Source organism: Fringilla coelebs, assembly GCF_963513975.1.
Source record: "Fringilla coelebs genome assembly, chromosome: 26".
Taxonomy (NCBI): domain Eukaryota; kingdom Metazoa; phylum Chordata; class Aves; order Passeriformes; family Fringillidae; genus Fringilla; species Fringilla coelebs.
Window position 1 is genome coordinate 615,829 of NC_140052.1, and position 12,052 is coordinate 627,880.

The 12,052-nt window shown below is 46.2% G+C and overlaps 1 protein-coding gene across 1 annotated transcript; it reads left to right on the plus strand.

Moving 5' to 3' along the window:
• Positions 1–1,086: 1,086 nt before the first annotated feature.
• On the plus strand, positions 1,087–4,299 carry GKN2 (gastrokine 2; the record flags this gene model as incomplete). Its single annotated transcript, XM_084221719.1, has 6 exons — positions 1,087–1,115; positions 1,664–1,717; positions 2,215–2,346; positions 2,847–2,957; positions 3,741–3,894; positions 4,208–4,299. Exons 1-6 carry the CDS (start codon positions 1,104–1,106, stop codon positions 4,297–4,299), a joined length of 555 nt encoding a protein of 184 aa, XP_084077845.1. The 5' UTR covers positions 1,087–1,103.
• Positions 4,300–12,052: the final 7,753 nt, after the last annotated feature.

The window sequence follows — 12,052 nt, forward strand, 5'->3', positions numbered from 1 at the left end:
AGAAATTACAGAAATGTGTTTGCTGTTAGTTTGAGTTCTTGTTTTATTGGGAGGGAACCAGGCTTGATTATGACCTTCTAGCAGAAAGCAGAGTGTGATTCATCCAGGTGCCAGCACTGGCTGGTGCGGGATAGCGGATGAGGAGGAGTCCAGGCAAGGCCACAGTCACCTGGGAACACCAGAGAACGTTCTGATGGCGACATCCTGGCAGTTGGCATTCTCACAAAATGCAGAAATCAGTGGGGATTCAGAGGGGGAGTCCCCATCCTGCTCCTTTTGTTTGTGACCTTGTGCACAGCTCGGAGCCTCTGGGTTTTCGTGTCACTCCTCGTGAGCTGAGCAGGCCAGAAGTGCCCCAGGCTGTCCTGTGAAGCACAGCTGCTGGCCCCAGCTCTGTCACTCCTTTCAGTTCATGTGCTCTGCCCGTGGGGGTGACTGATCCAAAATGAGCAGCCCCTCTTGCCAAGAGTCCCTACACAGAGAATGGAATGGAATCATGGAGTCCCACAAAGGTTTGGGTTGGAAGGGCCTTAAGGATCATCCAGCCATGGACAGGGATGCCACTCACTGTCAGGTGGCCCAGGGCTCCATCCAATATTTTCAGTGAAAAAAATGGCTGAAGAATTGGTCTGTTTGTTGGCTGACAAGGAGGCCACCATGGCACAGGTGTTTCTTCCCAGCGTTTCTCTGCAGACTATCAATCAGGCTGTTAGGGACTGTGTTTCAGAAGACAAAATGCAGTTTGTGTGAACAAATAGCAGTGTTATTCCCAATGTCATTTAGTTCTAGACAACATCCTGTTAAATATTTAAAAAATTAAACCAGCAATACTAACGTTTAAACCAGTGAATAATGGCCATTTGCAGAGTGATTGATTTACTGAGACTTACTGAGTGCTTTAAATATATCTGGGACAGGTTATCTGTGCCAACCCAAAATTCAGATAGGAGGCTTACGACATGTAGATATGGACTTGTTCGAGTCATGAAGGAAAGTTCTGTCAAGTGTTTCCCACACCTCCTGCAAGATATAAAAGTTGAAGGTCTCTGGGATTTTCTTGAGTTCTTACCTTCTGCAGCCTCTTGCTCTCATCTGAAAGAAAAATGAAGAGATTTGTGAGTATATCCATTTCTGTTAAACTTTTAATACTTAATAATGTAAGTTCCTCACTTTTAAAAGCAAAAGGATAGAGAAGAAGATGCTCAAGTAAGTGGTACAATACAATGGCACAATAATATGATCTATGTGTTTTTTCTTTGGGTGGGAAGAGGAGAACTTGCATTTTTTGGCTCAGCAAAGTCAGTGGAAGGCTCATTTGAGCAAAGAATGCCAAATGGGTTACAGTTCAGAAGGGGGGTTTGTTATGATTTAATGATTGCAGTTATAGAGGCAAATCAAGATAGAACATGGCATCAAGGAGGGACTTCTGAAAACTGCAGAAATGCCATGGTTAGGTTATTCTGCTTTCTCAGCTATCGGCAAAGGAGAGCCTGATAGCAAAAACTCTACAATGAGGAATTGCAGTTGTTTTCAGCTAATACACATGCTAAGTGGGGGATTCTTCAAACTGATGCTCCAGCTCCTTCCCTCAGTTCATGGGCTGGGTGTTCTTATGGCACTGCCAGGTGTTTCTGACCAGTGAGAATTCTGCTTCCTTTTACAGGCTGCAGTCCTCATTTGCCTGGGAGTCTTCTGGGCTCAGACTTCTGCATTGAACGTGAGTAGAGTGATGAGCCTTGTCCTGCACAGGAGTGTTTAAAGTGTGTGGGATCCCTGGGCAGGGGGAATAGAACAGGAAGAAAACCACAGAAGAAACTAAAGCCAACAAGTTGCTTATTGTCAAGTGTAGAGAAAAAGAGCTTTTGCCAGAGGTTCTGTACAGGTGCAAAAATAACGAGTCAGGGAGACAGAGGTCCCCTTAGCTCAATCGAACATTTGGAGACTGGAGCAGTCTCCTGCCAGTCCCTGCTGCCCAGAATGACTGGGATGTCCCTTGCAGGTTTTCCCCAGCCTGCAGAACGGCCTGTTTTGTAACTGACCTCCATCTCAAGAGCCTCCTCAGACTGCTCCAGGGTGCAGTAAATACCAAATCCCAACAACCCAGGGTTCTTAAGGGATTTGGTATTTATTTACAGCAGAAAGCATTGGGGGTTGTTGCACCTGCTGAAGATGGAAGCTAGGTGATGAACACTGATTTTGTGCTTTTTACCAAAGACCTTTCTGCTGCATGATCCCATCAACAACTATGTCACTGGGACCATGACCATCCACAGCGAGGAGAAAGTCGTCGATGTCCACGTCCGCTCCGGCGTGTACTCCTCTGACACCATTTTTGACTACGCACGTGTGAGTAAACCCAGGGATCCACCTCAAAGTAACCCCTGAGGAAGCTTTTTAAATCAGAAATTATTTTAGTGCATTCTCACCACAACTTGTCCCAGAACATGGTTTCTTTGAGGGCTCCCAGCACCTTCCCTCCTCCTCAGCTGTCTCATTTCTTCACCCGTACGATGGGGCAGTTTAAAGGACTTGTAATGAAACCTGTGGGGGCAGTTCCTGGAAGTGAAGAAGGTCCCTGACCTCGGTGGGGCTGGAGGTGGGGATGGGCTGCCAGCACTCATGGGCTGCAGAAATCTGTCAGAAACGATGATTCCAGTCTCAGGGACAGGCACCAGGAGAGGCTGGCTCCATTCCCCAAAGGAGAGAAAGGCACTGCATTCATTCCACAGCAGCAGCCTCTGCAGCCACTTGCTGTTCCTTCCAGATTGCCCCAAAGAGTAGAGAGCACCAGCTAATGTCAGCATTAGCCATGTCTGATGATTTACCCTCCATGCTTTCCATCCCAGGGGTATATTGCCACCAGGCTGTATTCACGAAACGCCTGCTTCATCATGAAAATAAAGAAGGAAATCATCCCAGACCTGCGAGAGATTGGACGGCTGGCTTTTGAGAGAGAGGTGACTTCTGGGGAACCCTCTGCTGGCAAGGAAGGGGTGGGAGCAGGGTGGGGTGAGGGGGACCCTCCACTCTGCCCTTAAAGCAGCTCAGGAATGACTTGTGCTGTCTTAGCAAGGATGGAGCTGTTCTGACAAGACACAGCTTGAAGGGAATATCATGCAGAACATTCTTTTAAGATAACAAACCATCATGGCCCCCCTGCAGTTTTACAGGGGGTTGTTGAGGTGTCTTGAGCTGTACAATCCCCTGTCCTTGGAACTGATGTCATTTGGCCATTTCAAGGTGATCACAATATAAGTTCAGGCAAACTTTCCCTTTATTCATTGTCCTGCTGATACTTTGACCTTGACATTGCTTGAAATTTATATTTTTTCAGAACAGAAAGTAGAGATCAATTTACTTTGACCAGATTTTGACTTCTTTATTCAGACTGAGGTTTCAGAAGGAGACTGGAAGTATTGCCTGGAGGTGAACTGGAGTTCTGGCCCATTTTATGTCAGCCCAGTAGCACATCTACAGCAAAACTTGGTGCCAATAATATAACTTATTAGGGCAGGCAATACAGCTCAGGCTTGCTCTGTTGGCACAGTTAGTATCTAGTGAATTTTGTTACTGAATAGATTGTTGGGTTTTTTTTAATTTAAAAGCAAGAAGCTTCTTTATCTAATGTTCTTTTGTGAGGCAAAGGAAGGTGATTTTGGGTTTGGGAGCCTTCTCAAAGGGTGCCCCAGCAGAGTGAAGGTAAGTTACATTTCTGATGGTGTTTAACCTTTTCTTCTCAGACCATGAGGGATGTATACTCTCCGAACAATGTGTGGGCCCAGGTCCAACCTGGCAGTTCCAGGCTGGGGAATTTTAAAGACTGGATTCTCTATGGGAAGCAGATTGAAAATCTCTGCACGGGGCTGCCTCTCTACAAGCTGGTGGCCACTGAACGTAAGTCACAGGTCAGGGCATTGTGGCTCTGCCCCAGGGCACCTTCCTCCCCTCTGAACCCAAATCCCCCTGGTACCCTGGAGCTGTGCAGACATTTCTTCCCCTTGAGTTGCACCACAAATGTTCTGCACAGTGTTGAGACAAACAGAAGCCTTGAATAGGGCCTTGAATATTTGGGGATTGAGATTTGTGTATTTGAGATTTTCCTAGCTGGATACAGGGATCTCATCTGGTAAGGAGACACTGATACTGAGATACACACTGATATAAATACTGGTACTGATACTATCTTCCTTCTCTTGGGATTTTTTAGCACGAGCAAATGATGATGGCTGTGCCAGTGCCGGCATTCCAAGCATTTTGGGCCTTAAAATCTGTGAAGAGCTCATTGCAACTGACTCTTGACATTTCTGTTGCCTTTTTGCATGTTTTAATGATGGCAGCCATGTTCTCCAGCTGGAACAGAACTCGGGTATGAGGCTCAACCTGCCTCTGCAAAGCTTTGATGCATAACAAGCCTATGACATACAAATAAATAGAATGCTTTAAATAAACAAATAGAATGTTTTCTCTGTTTCTTTTACCCAAAATCAGAACACCATGACAGTGGGCCTTGTGAGTTGCCCTGCAGAAAAGACAAATTTCCCTCTTGGTCCATTCCTGTGCTGGGGCTGCAGCGTGGCCCAGGCCCTGGTTTGTGCTTCATCAAGAGGAGAAACAGAAACAGAATAGAATTTTCCAGTGGAGAACTTCACTTTGGTGTCAGCTTCCAGGTGTTGGCTCACCTTGTGTAGGATGGCTGGGGGAGGGAGCAAGCAGGTGGATGAAGGTAAAGGGAGGGAGCAGATCCACACGTTTGCAAAGCAGCTTGGATCCTGCAGGGCCAGTGGAAATTTGCAGCAGTTTGAATGAGTGCAGAGATTTTCCAAGCCTGGGCAGAGGCCACTGTCCCAGCCCTGAGAGATTTGTGCCTTGGAATAAAGTTTTCCTTTCACACAGTGGCACAAAGAGCTGGGACCCCCTGGTGAGTGTCCCAGGTGTCCTTTGTGTCAGGAGCTGATGGAAATCCAGGATGGGGCAGGGATCTGCCTGCTCTGGGGCAGATCCCAGGGAATGGCTGCACTCTCACAGCCTTCCCTCCAGGCCCTGGAAGGGGTGTGTGTTTTGGGGATGAAGACTGAATGTTTGCTGTTTATTGGAGCCTTGAGTGGCTGCCAGAGGTCAGGAACTTCCTTTGGAGGAATGGCCCCAGGTCTGCAGTTTGTAATTTTGAAATCAGGCTCCTGGTCAAACCATCTGCTATTTGATAAAAGAGCATTTCATCACATGGTGAAGCTGTTCTTTTAGCTTAATTGTATTCTTGACGGGCTGCAGGTTCTTGGTGGTCCAAAAAATGTTTCTGGAGGGTCAAACTTTGTTAATTAAATCCAGGAATAGTTGTTCTGTGTTCTGTGGACCCTGAAACCAGCCTCAATACCTCATTATCTGCCGTTTAATTTTGAGCTAGGGAGGTAGTGGTCCTGGCCTTCCTCACAAATGGAAGAATATTGCTTCTAGATTCAATTTTAGTTTGTCATCTCATGGTATCAGTCAGGCCTGTGAGGAATACATTTTTTATATATTAAGTTTGCATTTTGACCTCTGTGTTTGTTGTTTGGTAAATAAAGCTTCAGCTTTCCATCTACCCTCCCAGCCCCTCCAGTGTCCAGGTGTCCAGCTCATGGGAAACTTCTGGATGCAGCACCAGGAGTGCTGGGGCTCCTGCACCCCTTGGGGTGTAGCCCCTAACAAAAGAGAGGGGGAAGCAAGGGAAGACCCATAAACCACACAACCCATGTGGCCATGCTCTGATTCCCATAGTTTTCCAGTTTTCCTCTGGAAAAGTTTTCCCTCTGTTCTCAAACTGCAGCTCTGAATTCACAGCCCTTGAGCCTCCCTGTTGATATCACCAACAACCACAAAGATCATGCTAGAAAAGGCTGCAGAGCAAAAGAAATTTATTCTTGATTTAAAATTACTAATCACAGGGCAAACAGGAATGTACAGCCAGCCCTGAACAAACCAGAGAAAAGGACTTAGGCAGGAGAAAGAAGTTTGATATTTTATTTACTGATACTGTATTTGCCCTTGCTATTTCCTGCCATTTCATTCTTTGTTGACTAGGCCACAGTTTACAATATGCTTTATGGACCTGTCTGGGATTATAATAAATCTCTTTTTCTTATCTTGCAGGTGGTTGATATTAAAACTGGACTAGAGGGAACGACCATAGAGGTAAAAATCAGCAACAGGTAAAATATCCCTGAAGATCAGATCCAGTTGTTGCCTGAAGTAACTGCAGTCTAAAAATGTCAATTTAAATCCACCCTCTGTCAGCTCTGAATGTTCATGATGTGAAGGAAATCTCAGAACCGTGGAGTTCTTAAGGTTGAAAAGTTTAAGTTCATCAAGTTAAGTTTAAGTTCTTCAAGTTCAACCATCAACCCACCACTACCACCACCATGGTCACCATCAACCCACATGCCCAGGTGCCACATCCACACATTTTTTGAACACTTCCAGGGATGGGGACTCCAGCACTGCCCTGGGCAACTGTGCCAGAGTTTTACAGCCCCCACATGAAGAACTTTCCCCCAAATCCACCCTGAGCCTGCCCTGGCCCAGCCTGGGGCCGTTCCCTCTGCTCCTGTCCCTGTTCCCTGGAGCACAGCCTGACCCCCCAGCTGTCCCCTCCTGTCAGGAGCTGTGCAGAGCCACAAGGGCCCCCTGATCCCCTTTTTCTCCCTCTGAGCCCCTCCCAGATCCCTCTGCCCCTGCTGGGGCTTCAGACCCTTCCCAGCTCCATTCCATGCTCCATGCTCTCAATGCCCTCCTTGCCATGAGGGGCTGAAAGGTGAATATATTTACATATAAAACCTTTCATTCTATCAGTCAGTTATCCTAGAGATGTTCTGTCTGATGTGAAACACCTGCTGGCCTGGAGCTCTTCAGGAATCAGTATCTTTGGGGGTCCCTTGCTGGTAGAGGATCTTTGTGCATTGTGACCCGTTGGGATTCTCCTTGCACTGTGAGGTTTTCCAGGGGAATGGATGGAAAATCCCCAGTGATTTCCATGGGAGGCACCCCGAGCCCAGCAGCCAATCTCAGGAACAATGGTGGAGTTGTGTTCTCAGTGCACAAAGCCCGCAGCTCGTCCCGAGAACCGCCCAAGGTCAAGGTGCAGCTGGACAAGGTGGAGCTCCTTGGCACTGAGCACAAACTGAACACCTGCAGAACAGCACAGCCCCTGGGAACCTGACAGGAGAGGGGCAGGGCTGCCCTGCTGGCTCTGGAACCCAGAGCTGTCACCAGAATGAAGAGGGAGCCAGTGCACGAGCTGAGATCCGAAAAACACATCGGCTGGAAAGGCCTGGAGAGGGAGAAAGTGTCAGGATGAGATTCGGTATCGTGAACGTTCCTGATGTTCACGAGAGCTCCTCTCCACCAAACAGCACATTCTGGTTATCATCTACCTTTATCTATCACAGTATCACATTATCTAACTTCCTAGCCAGGCTTGTTCTGTAAAAAGCAGGGAATTGATTTGATGTGGAAGGTCACAGAACATTCTGAGCTGGAAGGGACACACAGGCGAGCTCAGTGCAGTGTCTGGGTGTGCCTCAGTGACTGTGGATGTCTTGGCCAGGCCAGATTTCCACGGAATACACCCCAGTCCTGCTGCAACTGTTCCTTTCCACTGGGGAGAGATTTCCACTGTCCACTAGATGGCAAATGGTGACAGCAGCCTCGGCACTCGGCACCCCGGGCTGGGCTGAAAACAGCGACTGCCGGCCAGCCACGGCTCAGGAACAAAACAGATTTCATCCTCTCACCCTGCTCCCCAGGAAGTAAAATCTGAGTTGGGATACAAAGCATTAGAATTCATTCTGTCCAATCCAATGGGATGTTTATTTTCACTTGTATTATACCCCATTTGGGGATTAACTGAACTATTTTTTGATTTCTTAATGATTTTAATATTTTTCTCTTACATATTTAGATATATTTATAAAATATAAATATATACATACAAACTAAAATATGAATATTTTTTTAAATTATATAAACATATTTATAAACTTTTATATATTCTGTTATATAATGACACACTGCCTTTGCATGGCCACATCCTCTGCTGGGTTTGTGTCTCTCACACCCCTGCCACTCCTTTTCTCTGCCCTTTTTTGCAGCTGACCAAGAGGCAGTTCCCACTTTATTTAATTTTCTGAGGGTGTGTGCCAGGAGAGGATTGTGATTCAGACCCTGCTCAAGGTTGCTCCAGCTGGTTTTTGTTGAGTAGAAAATCAAATGTAGCATAAAGTCAATCCTTCTGTAGCAGTGCTGAAAGAGCAGAAAACATCTTTTAAAAATCAGTTTGTATTTGCTGGGCTGAGAGCTGATGTGGGCATTGAATCAGGCTGCTGGGACAGCTCTTGACAAACCAAGCCGTGGACCCATGAAATTCCCAATTTTGTAAAGACATCTGAGGAGCTGTTGCCCCTGGACCCTCATTTGCTTTGCCTCTTGTGAGCTGTTTTTTAACAGGTGCCAGGAAAAAAAAAGCTCTCTGGATGTGCTGGTGAAATTCAGAGAGGAGTCAGTGCTTCAGTTTGTTGTCTTGTTTAGATGGAAGATTTTGCAGGTGAGGAGCATTCAGCAGCTGCCCTGTGAGCTCTGGCAGACCCCTGACCAAGGCACAGCCTCTCTGAGCATCCCAGACAAAATTTGCAGGAACCAGGGGGAACAGAACATATTTGTAATTTTTGCTGCAATTGAAGTCAAAATCAGTGAGGTGTTTGAGCCAGTTTCCCTTAAACAAAAGGATGGAAAAGACAAAATTTGATATTCAGCTGCATGGCAGTCAAAGCAGAGAGAGGCCTCTGACAACCGTAATTTACCCAGTATCATTCCAGTCACAGAGTTATAAAAAATAGAATATCATACACTTTCATCTTTGAATTTTTAAGGCTAAACTTAAAAAAGTATTTTTTAATGAATCAATCTTCTGTACTGCTATGCACAATTTGCTTTCCCTTTTTGATTCCAACCCTAACATTAAATAAACAGAGCAAATATTAGACATGCTTGTCTAATTTTCCCTCATGTTTTGCTGATGTGATTACAAGCTGTTGACTTAGTCATTAATATCTCATGCTGAGATATCAGCTAACACTGCCAGAAAATATTCCATCTCTGCTTAGCACTCAAGTTGTCAGTTTAATAATTCCATGTTATTAATCAAAATTGTCAGCAAAATAATTTCTGCTGACCCAAGTCTGGTTTTTTTCCCCATTGTTGAAGATTTGGACTCCTCAGTTCTCAAACCCAAGGACAAAATTTAGAGATTATTCCCAAGAACTTTTTTCATTTAGGGCTGTGAGAGCTTTTAAATGGAGCTCTGATTAAGAAAAGAATGGTATCCCTCAAAAAACCTGCTTGGACATGGAGCTGACAAGGAGAGAGGACGAGTCTGGGAGGCTTCTGAAAGGTTTTGCTCTGCAATCTTGTTTTTGTCAGTGTCGCTGAGCTGCTCAGAGAGTTTCCTGAAGTTTAACACCCACATGAATACCAAAGCACCACAAAACAACTGCGTGATGAGAGAAAGAATTTCAAAAATGTAAAATTAAAACTTTCTCTTGACCTTTTTCTGTCAAACTGTTCTCTGAAGGGAGTGTGATAAGAAGCCTGCAGAGTCCAAACCCCTGGGATTAAACAGCAGCTCCTCTCTGTTCATTAGCACTGCTCTCGCTCTGTGTGAAGATATCAAATAGGAATTGGTTTGGTTTTGACCATGGCTCACCAGGTTTGAATTAATTGAGGGCTGAATTAATAAATTGTATGACCATAACAGGTATTAAATTTTTAATATTATGAGAGACTGCATCCATATTTACCAAGGCAGGTACCAAGCTCACAGGAGGGGAGACAAATCAAGGGATTTTGAGACATTTCTCATCCCATAAGTGACAAAAGGATAAATTATATCATTTAAATGGGCTGGGCAGTGAACTTGGTGGGTGCTACAAATTTCCCAGTTGAGTGCAAAGCCCAGACATGGAAGTGGCAGCTCCCCCAAATATCTGCTGGAGGAGCCAGGACACCAGGAGCTGGGAGCTCTAGGGCCTCTGCTGCACGTGACTGACAGGACACTGACAGCAAGGCCATGTCCAGCTACTTTTTCCAGCTCTTTTCTTTCTGTTTCAGTTCCTCAGGCTTTGCACTGGTGTGGAGCTCTCACTTCTCCTCGTGTCCCTGCGCTGACCCACAGCCAGCCCAGGCTGCTCTGGTTGCACGTGGATGGAGTCCCTCCCTGGAGCTTCTGCCGCCTCAGCGGGGTGGAAGGAGAGGGAGAGGGAATTTCCAGGGGCCCTGCAGGTAGTTTGTGTGCCCTGCTGGTTTGTGGGGTCCCCATCCTTCTCACTGGCCTGGGAGTGGCTGAGGGAGCCCTGGGCTCCCCACATGAAGCCAGTGGTGCTGCTGGCACACAGGGAGAGGAATCCCCTGGGCCAGGAGGAGCTGCTGTCTCAGTGTAAGGAATCCCTGTCCTTGTGGCTGCCCAGCCTTCTCCCTTTCCTCCTTCTCCCTGATTTTTTTTCCTGATCACACAGGCTGTAATGCCCTGCCACGTTTCTCCCCCCACCCTTTCAATAAATACCATCCTTTCATTTTCCAGTGCCATCTGAAATGGGAATAGAGCCCCTGGGAAGAGCCCATTTATGGACAGGGAATCCAGAGCAGCCATGAACCAAGGCATACAGGAATAAGGGCTTGGGCAGATGCAGGAATGGAAACTAATTTTAGTTATTCCATTGCAAGCTCATCACACTGTCAGTGTCACACTCCTCTTTATCTCCCATCTCACACCCAGCAGTTACCTCATGCCACAGCTATCTCCTAACAGGAACTGTTGTGGGGCATTTTTGCAATAATTCCATCCCTGTATTTTGGAAAACCTCAAATCACATGCTGTGGTTGCCACAGCACATTTGCATCCCTCTCCTGCTTCCCTGCAATGGTGTGACTGAGGTCCCTGATTAGGGAGCAGCCTTGACCCAAAATTCCTGAAAAAATAATATTAAAAAAAGGACCAGAGAAACATTTTTGCACATTTTAAAAGAAGCCTACTATGCAGTAACAATTTAATGAAATTTTGAAAGTATAGACTGCTGAACCAAAACCCACATGTGGGGAAATTAGATGTGACACTGAATAACTGGCAGACTTTTTATTCCCTGGGGAACTCTTCATGCCCAGAAAGCCCAGGGGGGCCCTGAAGCAAACACTGATCACCTTCTCCTGGGAAAGGTTCCCCTTCTGAGGCTGCTCCGAGCCTCTGGCTGAGGGCAGGTGTTCCTCCCTCCCAAAAACCAGGCTAAGGAAGGGTGAGGATGCTTCAAAACCACTTCAGGTTCTCCTGAGGAGCATCACACCCTCTGGATCTCGTGTGTCCCTTGGCCAAGGGACCTTTCTGTGGCCTCTCTGTAACCCAGGCTGCCCAATGAGCACCTACTGCTGATGAAATGGGGTCATTGTTGATGCTACAGATTAATTTTTAATTAATTAATGGTTCAGCTGTGATGCTTAAAAATGTTCCCTCTCCAGGTACCTCAGGTGATCTAGTTAGCCTTGATTTTTTGGAAAGCAACTTCTTTCTAGGATATTGTAAATTGGAGTGCACATGGAGGGGAAAAAAGGACAAACCATTTCAGTGACATGAAATAAAGCCCTTCTGTTGCACAATTCCATTTAAAAAAAATATCAGTGTGTTAAAATCATCAGCCTGCAGCTTAAGGAAACAGGAAGCTGCTTTTATATCAGAGCTGCTTCTGTATCAGATGTGCCTCTGGGTATCCCTCATCTGGCAGATCCCCAGCAGGTCTACATGGAATAAGTCAGGAAACCCAGCACAAGCTGCTTTGTGTACAACCCCTGCACTCTGCCATTGTTCAAGGGCTTTTTATCAAAACCAGAGCGGAAATGTGAAAGCACTTGGAATGTCTGAGCAGGAATTGTGCTCCTAATGAGCCACTGAGGCAAGAAGACACAGTGGGTGAGGAAATGGCTGTCAGATCCCTGTGCTCACCACTGCCTTTGGCTCCACACGGTCATGCCTGCAGGG